Source organism: Narcine bancroftii, chromosome 1 (assembly GCF_036971445.1).
Source record: "Narcine bancroftii isolate sNarBan1 chromosome 1, sNarBan1.hap1, whole genome shotgun sequence".
Taxonomy (NCBI): domain Eukaryota; kingdom Metazoa; phylum Chordata; class Chondrichthyes; order Torpediniformes; family Narcinidae; genus Narcine; species Narcine bancroftii.
This window is the reverse complement of record NC_091469.1, coordinates 37,057,733-37,075,698: the sequence shown is the minus strand read 5'-3', so window position 1 is coordinate 37,075,698 and position 17,966 is coordinate 37,057,733. Positions and strand designations below refer to the sequence as shown.

Sequence of the window (17,966 nt, the reverse complement as noted above, 5' to 3'; positions counted from 1 at the left end):
TTAGTTATGGAATTAGATTAGGTTTAGGGTGGGGTGGGAGTGTTGGGATTGGTTTTTAGTTAGTTTTAACTTTAGTTTTTAGTTTTTTAATATATTTTTTCTATATATCTTCAGCATATATTTGTTAATATATTATGGTTACTTATCAATCTTACTTATTATGATCTTATATATGTTGATTAAATGAAATATTTAAAAAAAAGACTGAATTAGATTCTGCAGACAGTATATCAATGAGGTACTATTATAACAGTGGTCCTTTATGGTTGGTTTCATTTCTATCAAATGTTAGTTCAGTGGGAGCCCTGCCATCCAGTCAAGCAGGAATAAAATAACACGAGTCTCATAGAATATAGGTTTGTGAGTAAAAAGTACAAGATTCAAGAACAACATGTGCAGAATGTGTATGGAAGATCATGATGTTCATGTAAGGTAATGCACACAGTTTACTCTTTCCTTCTGGAAACTATTAGCTTTGTGAGTGAGAGGTGGTGATTAAAATTATAACATACCTGGTCAGGTACTGAAGGACTGTGCAGGCCCATTGACGGAGGTCTTCACAGTGTAGTGTGATCTCACACTGGTGAATATTCTTCTGAACAGGAAAGGGGGGGGGGGGGGGCAGGGGTGAAGAGATTGTGGCTAGGATGGGATGAGTCTTAATACGTTGGGTGCTTTTCTGAGATGTTAAGGGATGCTGGTGACTTGTCAAATTTCCTCAGGATTCTGAGGAAGTAGAAGTGCTGATGTGCTTACTTGGCCAATGTATCAATTAAGGGTGAACTAGGACAAGTGACTGGAGATGTTTACCCCTAGGAACTTTATTATATCTACTGTCTCCACCTCAGCATGATTGATGTGGACTGAGGAATGAGCTCCATCCTACCTCCAGAAGTTTATAACCAGTTCTTTAGTCTCGCTAACACTGAAGGAGAGGCTGTTGTTCTGGTACCAAGTCCCTCTATCTCTCTCTCTGTTCGCTGATTTGTTAGAGATCCTGCCAATGACGCTAATGTCATACACAAATTTATAGATTGAGATGGAGCTGTTTCTGGCCACATAAGAGAACAAGGAGAGCAGTCGAAGAATAAATACATAGCCTTGTGGTGAGTCAGTGGGAGGATGATCATGGATGAGGTTCTGATACCAATCCTCACTGATTTCGGCTGGTAGGATACAAAGTCATGGATAGATGCTGAAATCAAGGAGATGTAGCTTGAACTTGGTTTGTTTAATACTAGTGTGTTTAAAACAAAGCTTTAGTCAATAAATAGTCATCTGATGTAGGTGTCCTTGCTATCCAGGTGCTCCAAAGCTGAGTGCAAGGCCAAGGAGATGACATCGATCATGGACCTGTTTTGGTCATATTTGAACAGGAATGGGTCAATGTGGTTGGTAGGCTGGAGTTCATGTGAGCCATGACCTACCTCTCAAAGCCCTTCATGATGGTGTGTATGAATCCATCATTACTTTCTTCTTTGGTGCCAGGATGACAGTGCCTTCCAAAGGACTTTGAAAAATATTGCAGGTCTTTCATTGTTGGTGGATCTAAATCCTGGAAAGTCCCACCCAACAATTCTGCTGGAGAACCTTTATCAGAAGGACTGCAGCACTTTGAGAAGGTTCTTATCATCATCTTCTCAAGGGCAGTTAAGTAATGGTCAATAAATACTAGTCTTGTCACTAGAGTTCAGATCCCAAGCAATTAATTTTAAAAATATGGAGGAAACTCATTGCTCACTGTGTTGAGTTCCATGCATTTATTCTGAAGCCACATCAATCTATTCTCTTTAGAAGCATGGTTTGCTTGGAATCTGTTTCCTATTGTTTCTTCTATAATCTCAGATTTTTACTTCCAAGCCTCTTCTGATTGTAAAGTTACACATCTATTTATTTCCAAACTGTCACTGTCAACTTGGCCCCACAGAACTTCTATTGATTTTCTTGGCAGAGTCATTTGTACATGTCCATCTGCAGTATCTTTTCAGTCCTTGCATAAAGTCATTATTTACGTGGGAAGGAGCAAGAAATAATCTTTTGCCTAAAATTACCAACTGTGGTTGAACAACAATAAGAATTCCACCAGGAACATTAACTCTTGATTCCTTATTGTAAAGAAGGTAGATTTCAGTAATGAATATTTTGGTGTGTATATAGTGGTAATATATCTAATCATTCAGGTGTAGGGAATGGGTTTATAAAATTATGATAAAATATATCGTAAAAAGGTATAAATTGTGGGGGTTTAGTTTAGGTACACTTCACAAACATCTCTGTAACATTTCACAAAAGACATCTCATTTGAAATGCAAGGGCTATGCCTAAGCAGACTCCATGTCTACAGAAACCGAGAAGAGTACTTATGAAGACTTCACAAGTATGTGTTATTTGGACTGTTGTTGTGGAATTGAAATGAACTATTGTCTTTAAAGGAATAGATGTCCAGGCTCAGAAACTGATTAACCTTTTGCGGGTGCCAGCGATCCAAGTCTGGTTGGAGTTTGCTTTTCTAAGAGTCATCGTGTGGTTTTGCAAACAGAGAGGAAAATAAAACATGCTATTCTCTTTGGAGAGAGAGAGTCAGTTTACAGCAGGAGTTGGTGTTGGAATCTGCACGTTTTGCAAACCTGCTATAAGACACCATTTGAAGATGGGTTTTGAGTTCTGACTTCAGCCTTGTAGTCAATTACAAGAGGATGTGGCTGGTTAATGTGTTTCTCCTGAAATAGGGGAAAAAGAAGACTCTCTGTGGTTACAAAGAAGAAGAGGTGATCTTCTGGAAAACCCATGAGGGGGAAAGGTTCTGCAACAAGACACTGAAGTGGCTGATTGAAGGAGATCAGTTTATGTGTGTCTAACGAACAATGAATATCTCTCTGAAACCAACAAGGACTTTCTTTTGCAGTAACAATTAAAGTTAAGGCACCAGAGCCTGGTGAAGATCATTAATGTTAAATTCTGTGCATGGTATGGATAATTGTCTAATACCAGTGAACTTGGAGAAGTGAAAAGTGAATGACTGGACAGTGAAACAAAAAACTTTGCTGAACACATAAAAATTACAAACACGTGCGCTTAGAATTAGAAGGGGGTTAAGTTAGGTTAAGTTAATAGTAGTAAGTTAAATATTGATCTTTTTATTCTGTTTGAAGAAAATTAAAGACATTTTTGTTTAAGTAACTATTGTCTTGGTGAATTTCTGTTGTTGCTGGTTTTTGGGGTCCTCTGGGCTCGTAACAGGAAAAGCTGACTTTTAACACAATACATATTGATTTTACTGTTCATATTCTTCACTGATCTGTAAAATGATTAGCTGTTAATTAGTTGTGCTTTTATTTCCCTGCTTAGTATCTGTGAGAATATGATTGTTCAGCTCTGAAAACTGCACCATTTATTAGACCTTGCAGATCCTTCAGAGCTGACAGATGAGAACAATTGATATTGGGATAGAAGAAATGGGCACAGCACAGATTGCTGGATCTCCTTGAGAGGTTTTCTTTGAAACCCCTTCACAGGTAAATGCAAAATTGTTGATTTTTAGCCATAGGTAATAATTACTTTTCAATTCCTGGGAGAACATTTATGATATTTCCACCTGGAGGGGGCTGACACTTTTTGTCACAAGTTGTGGAGAAGTTGGGCCAAGTTTACCAGAGCACCTGGGAAAATATTAATTTTCATAGGAGGTAGATCCCAGATTGCTAATGTCACCTAGAGGGAGGCTAGTGTAGAAAATGCAGGGGCCCTGCTAGAAATATTTAAAATTGCCTTCACCACAGCTAAAGTGCCAGAGGATTGGTGGGTAGCTCATGTTATTTCATTGTTTAAAAAAAGGTTTCAAAGGTAACCCTGGAAATAATAGATTGGTGAACCTGTAGGTAAATTTTTGGAAGGCATTTAAAAGATTGGACTGATAAGATTTTGGATAGGCAGGGACTGATTAAGGATAGTCAACATAGCTTTGTGCATGTAAGGTCATGTTTAACCAATCATAGTTACCAGGGATGTTGATGAAGGAAAGGCTGTGGATGTTGTCTATATGGACTTTAGTAAGATCTTTGGACAAGGTTCCACGTGGGTAGTTAGTCAGGAAGATTCAGGCACTCTGTATTCATGCTGAGGTGGAAAACTGGATTTGATATTGACTATATGGCAGAAGTCAGAGAGTGGTGGAGAATGATTGTTTCTCATACTGGAGGCCTATGACTAGAGGTGTACCTCAAGGATCAGCTCTGGGACCATTGTTATTTGTCATCTATATCAATGATCTGGATGATAATGTGGTAAATTGGATCAGCAATTTTGCTGATGACACAAAGATTGGAAGCATTGAGAACAGTGAGGAAGGCTTTCAAAGTTTGCAGAGCGATCTGAACCAGGTGGAAAAATTAGGCTTAAAAAATGGCAGACAGAATTTAATGCAAAGTGTAAAGTATTGCATTTTGAAAGGACAAACCAAGGTAGGATATACCCATAAATGATAGGGGACTGAGGAGTGTGGTAGAACAGAGGGATATTGAAATACATGATTCCCAGAAGGTGGTGTCACAGGTAGATAGGGTGTTAGAGAGAACTTTTGGCATATTGTCCTTCATAAATCAATGAATTGAGTATAGGAGTTGGGATGTTATAATAAAGTTGTTTAAGATATTGTTGAAGCCAAATATGGAGTATTGTGTGCAGATTTGGACACTTAATTACAAGAAAAAAAATATCATTAAGATTGAAAAAGTGCAAAGATTTATTAGGATGTTGGCAGGTTACAGAGGAAGATTAAATAAGTTAGGACTTTATTCCCTGGAGCATAAAAGAATGAGGGGAGATTTAATAGAGGTATTTAAAATTATGAGGGACATAGATAAAGTAAATGCAAGTAGGCTTTTATGAGATACAGAGGACATGGGTTAAGGATGAAAGAGGAAAAGTTTAGAGGGAACATCTTCACACAGGGATTAGTGCGAAGTTTAGAGGGAACATGAGTACTACGTCTTCACACAGAGATTAGTGCGAAGTTTAGAGGGAACATGAGTACTACGTCTTCACACAGAGAGTAGTGCGAAGTTTAGAGGGAACATGAGTACTACGTCTTCACACAGAGATTAGTGCGAAGTTTAGAGGGAACATGAGTACTACGTCTTCACAAAGAGATTAGTGCGAAGTTTAGAGGGAACATGAGTACTACGTCTTCACACAGAGATTAGTGCGAAGTTTAGAGGGAACATGAGTACTACGTCTTCACACAGAGATTAGTGCAAAGTTTAGAGGGAACATGAGTACTACGTCTTCACACAGAGAGTAGTGCGAAGTTTAGAGGGAACATGAGTACTACGTCTTCACACAGAGATTAGTGCGAAGTTTAGAGGGAACATGAGTACTACGTCTTCACACAGAGAGTAGTGCAAAGTTTAGAGGGAACATGAGTACTACGTCTTCACACAGAGATTAGTGCGAAGTTTAGAGGGAACATGAGTACTACGTCTTCACACAGAGATTAGTGCGAAGTTTAGAGGGAACATGAGTACTACGTCTTCACACAGAGATTAGTGCGAAGTTTAGAGGGAACATGAGTACTACGTCTTCACACAGAGATTAGTGCAAAGTTTAGAGGGAACATGAGTACTACGTCTTCACACAGAGATTAGTGCGAAGTTTAGAGGGAACATGAGTACTACGTCTTCACACCGAGAATAGTGCGAAGTTTAGAGGGAACATGAGTACTACGTCTTCACACAGAGATTAGTGCAAAGTTTAGAGGGAACATGAGTACTACGTCTTCACACAGAGAGTAGTGCGTAGTTTAGAGGGAACATGAGTACTACGTCTTCACACAGAGATTAGTGCGAAGTTTAGAGGGAACATGAGTACTACGTCTTCACACAGAGATTAGTGCGAAGTTTAGAGGGAACATGAGTACTACGTCTTCACACAGAGATTAGTGCGAAGTTTAGAGGGAACATGAGTACTACGTCTTCACACAGAGATTAGTTCGAAGTTTAGAGGGAACATGAGTACTACGTCTTCACACAGAGATTAGTGCAAAGTTTAGAGGGAACATGAGTACTACGTCTTCACACAGAGATTAGTGCGAAGTTTAGAGGGAACATGAGTACTACGTCTTCACACAGAGATTAATGGAACAAACTGCTAGTTGAAGTGGTGAATGCAGGCTCAATATTCACATTTAAAAAACATTTGGACAGGTACATGGATGGGAGAGGTATGGAAGGCAATGGATTGGGTGCAAGTCAGTAGCACTCGGCAGAATAATAGTTTGGTCCAGACTAGAATGGCCGAAGGGTCTGTTTTCTGTGCTGTATGTTCTATGGTTCTATGTCTTGATCTGATTCTAATTGGCATGGGAGTGTGTTGGGGTATGGCCTTACACAATGAGGGAATCTTTGGGAAAGGTGGGCATCTGGTGCTGGGAAATCATCATTGATCAAGCATATAAGTGCCTGGCCAAATTTTGCAATGTGTGTGATTTCACTGGATAGTTGTCTCTAATGGAGAAGTTGCATTGATTCTTGTGAATGTGAGAATAAACAATTGATTCAATTTCCAGGTTAGCAAATTTGAAAATAACATTGAAGGCAAAAAAGACTACAATGCTGGAAGTTTCTTCTAGACCAAAAACAGAATACAGGAAGGTTCAAACAACGTGTAAGCACCATTTGAAAATAGCATTTCATTCATACGGCCGCTCTTTATAGACTATAGCTAGGCCTTCAATACCATTATTCCCTCATGGCTGGTTAATAAGCTACAAATTCTAGGCCTCTGTATCCCATTCTGCAACTAGATCCTTTACTTTCTCATCGCAAGACCACAGTCAGTACGAATTGTAAACAACATCTTCTGAGAGATCATCAACACAGGTGCTACCCCAAGGATGCGTGCATAGCCCACTGCTCTACTCGTTATACACCCACAACTGAATGGGCAGACACAATTCCATTACCATATACAAGTTAGAGTGATGACACCACAGTTGTCAGCAGAATCATGAATGGCAATGAGGAAGCGTAGAGGAGGGAGATTGATCAGCTCGTTGAATAGTTGTGGTGATACAATCAGTAGTGTAGCCACACTCCTACCAGCCTACTGCAGGGGGAAACCACTGTACCTGCAGGTAAGTAACCTGGGAGGCTGGCCCCACCTCTCACTGTCAATCATCGGCTCATACAAAAACTCGAGCTGGCCCCTTCCTAAATCAGTTGGGCATGTGAAACCAGAGGCTACACAGACCTGGTGTTCACTTTGGTGTTCAAAATTAAGCTGATTAAAGTCTTCTTGAGTTTTGTGTTTGTTGGCTGTACCAGTGTACCACAATGGTGTTGTGATAACAACCTTGAGGTGATTGTGGACTTCTGGAGGAAATCAAGGGAACATGACCCAGTCCTCATCGAGGGCTCAGTAGTGGAGAGGGTCAAGAACTTCAAATTCGTGGGTGTCAACCATATCAGAGGATCTGTCCTAGAGCCTCTAAGTTGATGCAATCACAAAGAAGGTTTGCCAGTGACTATACTTTGTGAGGTGTCTGAGGAGATTTGGCATGTGACCGTTGACTCTTGTAAACTTCTACAGGTGTACCATGGAGAGCATTCTGGCTGGTTGCATCACTGCCTGGTATGGAGGCACCAACTGTCAGGACAAGAATAAATTCCAGAGGGTGCTTAACTTGGCCTGTGACATCACAAGCACCAGACTTCACTTCATTGAGGAGATCTACATTAGGTGGTGTCTTAAAAAAATCAACCTCTATACTCAAAGACCCCTCACCACCCAGACCATGCCCCCCCTCACTCTGCTACCATTGGGGAAAAGGTAAGGGAGCCTTAAGATGAGCACTCAAATGGCACAAGGACAGCTTCTTCCCCGCTGCCATCAGATTCCTGAATAATCAAGGAACCAAAGACATCGCCTTACTTTTCATGCCCTGTTATTATTATTTTATTTTTTATTTTTTTATGGTAATGTTGTATGATGGTTATAACTGTATGTACTACGATGCTGCCATGAAACACTGAATTTCATGACTTGTTTCTGATTTACTTGTTAATGTTTTGGGCTGAGGTTCTGCACAAGGATAAGAGCCAAGATTCCCCAATGATCTCCTCTATAGTTTTTACCCCATTTGTTCATCCTATCCATCTCTTCTGACACCATCTGTCCATCAGCTCCTCCCTACTTATTCCATCCTCCCCATCTAGTTCAGCCTCAATTCCACTGGCAATCTTTCTCTCTCCCTTTGGGCTGAAGCAGAATCTTGACCCAAAACACCCTCTTGAGTGTTTTGCCTCAACGAATGCTGCTTGACCAGCCAAATTATTCTAGCATTCTGCTTTTGAAAATAATACATTTTCGTTTTGATTTTCTAACACCCTTTAATTTAATCTTATACCCAAAGTCTGATCCATGTAAATTACAAGTGTATTAATTTAAACATTTGAAGGACATTAGTTAAAATTGAAACTTGTGTTTTCTTCAAGATTAGAGGCAAGTGGCCTCACTCATCACAGAGGGTAAAATTTAGCCCACTCTGATTCTTTGGAAGAAAACAGAAGGCTCTAAGGAGACTCTGAAAAAAATGGAGGAGACTAAAATAATTTCAAAAGGATTCTAATGCCTGTGAATGATGTCTTCTGAGTGAAACTACATACATATTGTGGGATTTGTGGTGATGGGTTTGCAGGCCATTAAATCAACTCTACAGGTCGATAAAGTTATAAAATAAAGCTAATGGATTTCTAGGTATTAAAACATGTATAGAATCTAAAAACATCAGTAACTAACAATAACCCTACATAAATTTACAAAGAAACATCATGATACCATGACCACGACATCAGATATTTAGAGATGGTGTGTTATAGATTCAACAGGGTCATGCCTGAGGTAAGAAGACATACATAAAAAGTAGTCGTGGAAAAATATTTATAATCGGAACACTGCACTTTAGTTGGAAGTGTATTTACATTTTAATAGATTGGCTAGAATAGATAAAAGAGGACTATATTTATTAGATGAGTGGTCAACATAATGGAAGTAAGAAGTGTGGTATGTTAAGGGACAATTGATTTCAGTGGTTAGCATGGAAAGACTGAATAGAAAGTCAAAAGGGTAAAGGAATTTGAGAATACATCTTGTATATGCAATTGGGATTAATTGCTCAAGTATTTAATTAAAAACAATGTCAATACTTTAATAACTCAACGGATTGTCCATTCAGATTAAGTACACCCAACTTCTACTTTACAATCTACCCAGTGTTTTAGAATCTTTCCTAGAGAATGCAATCCCACAATATATTAAGAATCTCTGATTTGGTATCAATTCATCCAGCATCATTCTGCTCCTCAATCGTTGTTGTTTAACCTCTTTACAAATGGAAAAAAAAATCAAAGTATTTTGCAAACTGATGATTGTGAAGTTTTTTTTGTAACTTTGTAGTAATCAAATAACTGACATGAAATCTTGGCTAGCAACAACTCAAGTCATATTTTTGCCAAGGAGGATTTATTCCATCCTCTCGACAAAGGATCCTGATCCAAAATGTTGACTAACAATATATTTCCATGGAGTCATCCAGATTTGCTATTTTTTTCTGTAGAGGCTACTACGGTAGATGCTACTAAATAAAGGCAAACACACACAAAGGTAATCAACTCAAGACTGGCTTATTACAGACATACACAGACCTTTTATTCCCTGCCTGTTAATGAGCTCATTAGTGAACAGCTGCTGTCCACAGGACCAGCAGGTTAAAGCTATGAGCCATTAGTGACCTGCACCTTTAGGCAGGGGCTTCATCTGATCCACTCGCTGTTCTTTGGCACCCAGCACTGCTAGCCCCCAATGTGTCAGGCAAGTCTGTGTACTGATGGTGGCCTGCTACATCTTGCTCTTTAATTTCAAAGACAATCATCAAAAACTGAACTGATTTATTCAGGAAAGAAAGAAAAACAATTATAAAAGGATATAAATATACAGAGTAATGTGGCAGCCAAGTTGTGTAGATATAGCTCCACATAGAGTCAGAGTGTTGTCTAGAAACAGCACCTTTGGCCCACCATGTATATGCTGACCATCATGCCTATCTAGCCCCACTTGCCTGCACTAATTCCTTATTCCTCTCTGTCCTACTTATTCGAATATCTGTTCCAAACATTACTGTTCCTGCTTCCTCCACCTCCTCTGGCAGCTCAATCCAGATTGGCTTTAAACCTCCTCTCTCATCTTAAACCAATGTTCCCAAGTTTTAGACACCCCTTCACATGGAAAATGGACACTGTCTATGTATGGGTCATATAATTTTATATGCTTCTCTGTCTCCTTCACTCCAGGGAATTAAGACCCAGCCTTTCTAATCTCCTGATAACTCAAAATATTTAATCCAGACAACATCCTTTCAAATATTTTCTGCCCTGTCTTTAGTTTAGTCCCTTGCTAGAAAATTCTGTTGCACATACCTCCTGCATGATCAAATATGTATGACCTCTATGTAGATCACATGAAAGAAATGTCACATATCAGTAGGCAGATCATGGGACATGTTGCTATGAACAGAGATACACGAGATTGCTGGAGTTTGGCTCGAGTGTCAAACTGAACAGGAAGCCAAGGGTTGGGCTGGGGCCCTGTATGAGAGTGGGAATGAGAAGGGAAATGTGTCTGAATGATGGTTGGGAAGGTGTACTTTGAGATCGAGTGGTGGATAGGGATTGTTAGGGTCAAGGATAAGAGGAGGTGGATGACTGAACAAGAGCCACAGTTGGGGTAATCTTGCAATATAAAAGGAAGCCACCTACATGGTGCTGGACTATAGCTGATGAAGTTAAGCCTCCAGATGAGTGACCCAACTGTGAGCACTCACCTGTATTAAAATTTGGCAGAAGTGGCAGCCCACCTTGTACTACATATTATATAACGGCACTGCATTCAATTGAGCAACTCTGTACATTTAATCTGCTCAGAGGAGCCAGAAGGAAAATCACACACTTACATTTAAATATTTTTTTAATTTGGGGATGCTGCACATCAACGAGTCCTTCTGTCCCACGGGCCTGTGTCGCCAAAATACATCAATTAGCCTACAAATTCTGTACGTTTTTGAAGTGTGAGAGGAAACCAGAGCACCTGGAGGAAACCCATGCAGACATGGGGAGAACGTACAAAGTCCTTACAGACAACGTCAGATTCCAACCCAGGTCACTGGTACTGAAATAGTCTGGCACCAACCAGTATTCTAACCGTGCTGCCAATATAATATGAAATTGTTTGACAGTAAAATCATAAAGCTGGAGAAACTCAATAGGTCAAACAGTGTCCTTGATATAGCAAAGATAAAGAGACAGATCCAACGTTTTGGCCAGGAGCCAGGAATATAGAAAAATGTCAGCAGGTGCCCGAATTAAAAGGTAAGGGGAAGGCATGGGGGTAAGAGCATGGTCGCAAAGGTAGGAAGTAAAATGTGAAGAAGAGAGGGATGGCACAGCAGCAAGTGGAGTGGGGGGGGGAAAGGAGGGATGGCTAGGTGAATAGAGAGGAAAGAGGGTGGAGAGCTGAGGGAAAGATGACAGGAAGAAGGGAAGGGATGAGGAAAGGAGAGCAAGTTAGCAGAAGCCAGAGAAGTTGATGTTAATCCCATCCAGCTGGAGAGTGTCCAGATAGAAAATAAGGTTTTGTTTCTTCAAATTACGAGTGGCATTAATGGGATAGTATACGAGGCCATGGACATCATGAGTATGTTGGTCCATGCCCTTATTTCATTTCTATGTAGAGCTGAAATGGTTGCCCATGGGGAGGCCCCTGTCACTGGTAATGACAGAGTGAAGGTGTTCAGTAAAGTAATCTCCCAGTCTTTGCCCAGTCTCTCCGATGTAGACAAAGCCACAAAGAGAGCACCGGATGCAGTCAATCAGTTCTGCAGATACACAAGTGAAGTGTTGTTTCACTTGAAAAGCCTTTTAGTGGCCCTGGTCTGTGGTGAGGGAGGGTTGTGGATGCAGGAGTGGTATCTCCTGTGGCCACAGGGGAAGGTGCTGGGGTGGAGTGATTGGTAGGGAGGGATGAATGCTCAAGGGAGTCACAAAGGGAGTGGTCCCTACAGAAGACAGAGAGGAAAGGAGAGGGGAAGATGTGTCTGGTAAAGGATCCTATTGTAAATGCCAAAAATTCCAGAGGATAATGTTTTGGATGCACAGGCTAGTAAAGTGGTAGGTAAGGACAAGGTGAATCCTGTGTTTGTTGTGTCTGGAGGCAGAGTGGCCAGAGCAGATGAGTGGGAAATGGAGGAGATGTGAGGAAGGGCTGAGTTGATGGTGGATGGGAAGCCATGTTTGTGGAAGAAGGCAGATATTTCTGATGACATCAAGACGTCATATTGGGAACAGATGTGGAGGAGACGGAGGAATTGCAAGAAGGAAATTGAATCTTTGCAGGGGACAGGGTTTGAGGAAATGTAGTTGTTGGAATTGGTGGGTTTGTAATATACAGTGCAACTCCGATTATCCAAAATGGTTGGTACCGGGCCTATTTCAGATAAGTGATATTTTTGGAGAACTGGTCATTTTTTAAAAACAGCCCAGTAGCAACAGCAAACAACAAAAGGAAAGGCTTTTAAAAGCACAAAATAATGTTTATGATGTCAGTTCGGCTCCAAAAATATTTTGGAAAACTGAGGATTTCTAATCGTTTCAAATATCCTTATTTATCTGAAACTTTTCAGAGGTGAAATAACATCACTTCTGGGTCCAAACGATTTTGGATAATTGGAGTTGTACTGTGTGCCAGTGGAAAACACGTCTTCTGAGATGGAGACAAACAGATTCAGAAAGAGAAAGAGGAGAGTGTTATTGGAGATGGAGATTGGGGTGGAAGTTGGCAGCAAAGCGAAAGAAGTTGATGAGCTCATTGCAGGTGCATGAGGTAGCCCTGATGTAGTCATCGATATAATAGGGGAAGAATTGAGGGGCCTTGCTTGTGTAGCTTGCAGCATGGATTGCTTCACAAAGCCCACAAACAGCCAGGTATAGCTGGGACCCACGCAGGTACACATGGCTACTCCTTTGATTTGAAGGAAGTGAGATGAGTCAAAGGAGTATTTAGAGTGAGAACTACCAGATCTACTTTCCTCTCTCCTCCCCTCTCTGCCTTCCATAGGGATCACTCCCTTCATGACTCCATCGTGCACTTGTCTTTCGCTACCAATCACCACCCGGCACCTTCCCTGGTGGCCCACACCTCCTGCCTCACCACAATCTGGTGCCCCAAACAGGCCTTTCAATTGAAATCTCACTTGTGTATCCACAAGATTGATTTACTGCATCCCGTGCTCCCTTTGTGGCTTCTCTATATTGGAGAGACTGGGTGCAGACCAGGAAATCCCTTCAATGAGCAGCTTTGCTCTGTCAGTACCAGTGACAGAGACCTCCTATTACCTCCTACTTTTGCAAACCTGTACTTCCTCCCACGTCTCCCCCTTACTTTTTTATTCAGACACCGACCAACATTGTTCCATAACTTGATGAAGGGGTCAAGCCTGAAACATTGGCTATGTATCTTTAATATATAAAGGACACTGTTTGGCCTGCTGAGTTTAACAAACATTTTGTTTTCACTTGAACCATGGTGTCCACAGACTTTCTTGTTTTACATTGTAATTGTTTGACATTTGGTTTCTGATAAATTTCTGTCACCTAACTAACGAACATCAGAAATCGGAGCAGTAGTAAGCCAATTGTCTCCTTGAGCCTGCTCTCCATTCAGTGGAATCATGGGTGAACCTATCCCCACGTCCCTTTCTCCAATATACAGAAATCTACTAATCTCTCTTTTGAATGTAGTCAATAACAGAACCTTCACTCTCCTCTGCCTCCTCAGTTCAGATCTAAATGATATATCCCATATTTTGAGACTTAGGTTTAAGATCTTGACCTCCCAATAAATCTCTGGATCTACCCCCATCGAACTCACTGAAAATTTTGTACATTTGCATGAGTTTGCCCCTCATTCTTCTATTCTCTAGAGGACAGAGACCAAATACATGTGGAAGTTGTGCCATATAGAAGCAGTTCCAGATTAATTTTATGTCACATTTTTCTAATGAAAAAATGTGAACATTTTTATATAAAAATGATTAATCACATTATATATGTATCAAATTATAGTAACTATGGTTATGTTTTGTGATGCTAAACTTTAAATATAATATTAAAAAAGAATTAAACATTATTCCATGCTTGAAAACACAAAAAAAAATGGAAACAGATAGTGGGCGTCTCATTGTTGCTCATTACCTTTTACTTCTGCCCCTTACTTCATCCCAGCAAATTCACCCTCGAAAGGAGCTTTCATGCCTTGGGTTCTTGTTTTTGCCTAATAAATTACCCAGCACATTTTAATGACAGTCAAACATTCTTTAATAACTAGAGGAATTTAAGGCAAGGTCCCCTGTTAAATGATCTTGAACTATCAAGTGATGTTAGCTATTGGGCTCTATGATAAATCAAAGTTACTGACTCCCACATACCTAACAGATTATATGTAAGAAAAGAAAACAAATGCAGATATGAGCTTTGCAGGCTCTGCACAAAGAGCAAGAATTCAGTAATTTTTACATTAGAAAATGGTCTTTAATTTTACAATTGGAGTGGTTGATTTCAATTATGAACAATTATTATTCATAAGAGCTATTAATACTTTTTTGGATGGCATGATTAGTGTCACAGTGAGGCAACACTGTTGCAGTGCCAGAGATTGGGACCGGGGTTCAAATTCCATGCTATCTGTATGGAGTTTGTACATTCTACCCTGTTTGCATGGATTTCCTTCAGGTGCTCCAGTTTCCAGAATGGAGTTTGTAGGTTAATTTTGAGTGTAATTGGAAGGCACAGACTTGTGGGCCAAAAGGTCTTGTTACAGTGCTATATGTCTAAATTTTAAAAAAATTAATTTAAATTGAGCACATCTCCCATTTCCTTCTCAATTCAAATAGCAAAGTGTATTATCATCTTACTGTCCCTATTGTACCAGCCGCCACCATTACCCTTAGCAATGTATTCCAGGCACCCACCATTCTTCCCCTCCACTGCACATCAACAACTCTGTAGAGGAGGGAATGGAGAGCACCAATTTCCTTGGAGTTCACTTGACCTATTGTGCACATTCAACATCTCCTCACTTGTCAGGAAGACGCAACAGCGACTGCACTTGCTGAGAAGACTAAAGTGGGCAAGGCTACCAAATGTCAACCTTCTACAGGATCTTTATTGAGAGCATCCTGGCTGGCTGCATTACAGGGTGGTAAGGTTGCTGCAGAGAAATAGATGGGAGGTCAATCCATAGGACCACAAGAGTGGCAGAGAGGATCAATGGACTCTTCCTCCCCCATCCTCACCCCATCAACGTGATCTACCAGGATTGTTGTCTGAAGAGGAAACAAAAAATTGAAGTCCCTTCCATCCTGCACATAGTATCTTTCAGTTGCTCCCATCAGGGAAGAGATACAGGAGTATCAGATCAGCACCACCAGGCTGTGGAACAACTTCTTCCCACGGGTAGTGAGAAGACTGAATGACCAAAGGAACTGCTCACACTAACCATCCAACATTCTCATGTGTACAAAAAAGAAATATTATTTATTTATTTGCATTAGTGAAATGCTTGTCCTGCATTTACAATCAGATGACAATGACTTGATTCTCAGGGTAAAAAGATTACCTCTGATGTCTCCTTTAAATGTTCCTCCACTCATCTTTAACAGATGTCCTCTGGTATGTGCTATTGTTACCCTGGGAAGATTTTGGATGTTCACCCGATCCATGCCCTTTATAATCTTACATAGCTCTATTGTCAAATATCTTCACAATTCTGTCAAATCTTTTACAGTCAGATCTCTTAATTCCTCTGTCTCCATCACATCTGTACGCAGGTTGTGGACTTCCATACCAGATCATTAGAGATTGCCTACTTCATCAAACAATGTGGCTTTCCCTCTACCACCAGCAACTCGGCACTCACCCACATCTCCTCTATAACCTGCACATTTGCTCTGGCCCCATCTGCCCCCATATGCAACAACGACATGATTCCGGATGTCCTCACCTACCACTCACCTTCCTCCAGATCCAACATATCATCCTCTGCAATTTCCATTACCTTCTACATGATCCTGCCACTAGACACATATTCCCCTCTCCACCTTCTGCAGGGACCATTCCCTCCATGACTTTCTTATCCACTCCTCCCTTCCCACCAATCATCCCATTGGGACCTACCCCTGTGACTGCAAGAGATGCTTCACTTGAGCCCACACCTCCTCCCTCAACACTATTCGGGGCCCAAAATGGTCCTTCCAAGTGAAGCAACATTTCAGTTGTGATTCTGCAGGGGTAATCTACTGCGTCCGATGCTCCTGCTGTTGTGTCCTCTACATCAATAAGAGACTGGACACAAATGGGGAGATCACTTTGTTGAGCACCTTGGTTCTGTCCACTGCAATAGTGTGGATCTCCCAGTGGTCACACATTTCAATTCTCCATCCCATTCCATTACTGACATATCTGTCCATGGTCTCATGCACTGTCAAACTGAGACCACCCATAAATTGGAGGATCAACATCTCATCTTCCAACTGGGCACCCTTCAAATGGATGGCATAAATATTGACTTCTCTGGCTTTTGTTAACTCCCCCCTCTTCCCCCATTGCCTTTCCCTATCTCTTTTCACACAAACATGTTAAATTCTTGCCTCCTGCCTTATCTTATCCAATTGTTAGTCTGGATTTATCCCCCATTGTTTGAATTCAGAGACTTTCTGAAATTTCCTGCTTCTGGCTTGAAGGAGGACTCAGGCCCTAAACATCGGCAATATATCTTTGTCTCCTACAGATGCTGAAAAGACCAGCTAGGTTCCTCCACATTTCTATGCTTTTACTATAATCACGGCATCTGCAGACTTTCATGTTTTACTCATCCCTTAATCAATCCCTTTGCTGAATTCTAAACTGCTCTTCAGATTTGTTACTCTTTCTGTACATTTTATATTTCTCCTACTTGGATCAAATACAATTCAGAATTTCATTTCTGAGCCATGATTGAACCAGATTTACCATTTATTTTTATCCCAGTTGGGTAAAAAGCATTCTTTCTTTTGCGGTTGCCAGCCTGTTGTAATTTTTTTAGGACTTTCCCATTTGCATTAGCAACTTGGAATCATACCTTTAGAATTTATTTTCTTTAGATTCAGCTTAGAATCAGCTGTTCCACACTCTAATGAACTTGTGCCCTCAAGATTGGCACAATTTGCTGGCACAGTTTGGTGAACTGCTTGAGGAGCCAACTTCACTATACTCTTTGTGTTTGGAATCTATCTTAACTAACAAATCAATTTAACCAGAACATTTCTTGTCACGGTTGTTCACTTACCCACTTTGGCATTCTTCCTGCATGGGGATCGTGGTGATGAAACTGAAGAACCAGCACAGTGACGACGACAGACAGGCCCACGATGAACATTGTGCTTGCAAAGTACTGAGCTGAAACACAAAACAATAATTTAGCAGTATCACAGTGGCATTGTTGCTTCAGGTTTGTCACTTTCCAACTCCTCTCCTGAAGGAATTTCATTGTGTTGATGTCAAGGCTCCAATTACAGTTTCTGTTCATTCTGTGGTGTTAAGAGCTGGCAAGCAAATCACTCACCTTAAAAAGAAAAATTACATCTGAAGCCGGGCTTGTCAGGGTTTCCAAAAGGAATCACCGGATAAAGATCCATTGATTGAGCTCCAATAGATTATTGTCTCCATCGAAACCCTCGCTTGCTTATTGCATTACCAGCCAGTCAGCCTACCTACTCAAGGCCAGTAACTGAAGTGAAGATCATCTAGTTTGTATGCTTGAGTGATATTCAGGCTGAAGCCTTTACTTACTGAGCAACAAATAAATACGGTACATGCCATGAACTT

The 17,966-nt window shown here is 40.7% G+C and overlaps 1 protein-coding gene and 1 long non-coding RNA gene across 2 annotated transcripts in view; one reads left to right on the top strand and one right to left on the bottom strand.

The window, feature by feature from the left end:
* The window catches only part of chrna8 (cholinergic receptor, nicotinic, alpha 8), a 131,285-nt gene that overhangs the window by 16,042 nt on the left and 97,277 nt on the right, over positions 1–17,966 (bottom strand). The window contains exon 6 of the mRNA XM_069884150.1: positions 17,428–17,537. Coding sequence (XP_069740251.1) covers positions 17,428–17,537 — 110 coding nt within the window. The remainder of the gene's footprint in view (positions 1–17,427; positions 17,538–17,966) is intronic.
* On the top strand, positions 3,368–8,223 carry LOC138735799 (uncharacterized). The gene is made up of 3 exons (XR_011339952.1): positions 3,368–3,515; positions 6,563–6,660; positions 7,585–8,223. It is a non-coding gene; the product is annotated as an uncharacterized lncRNA (long non-coding RNA).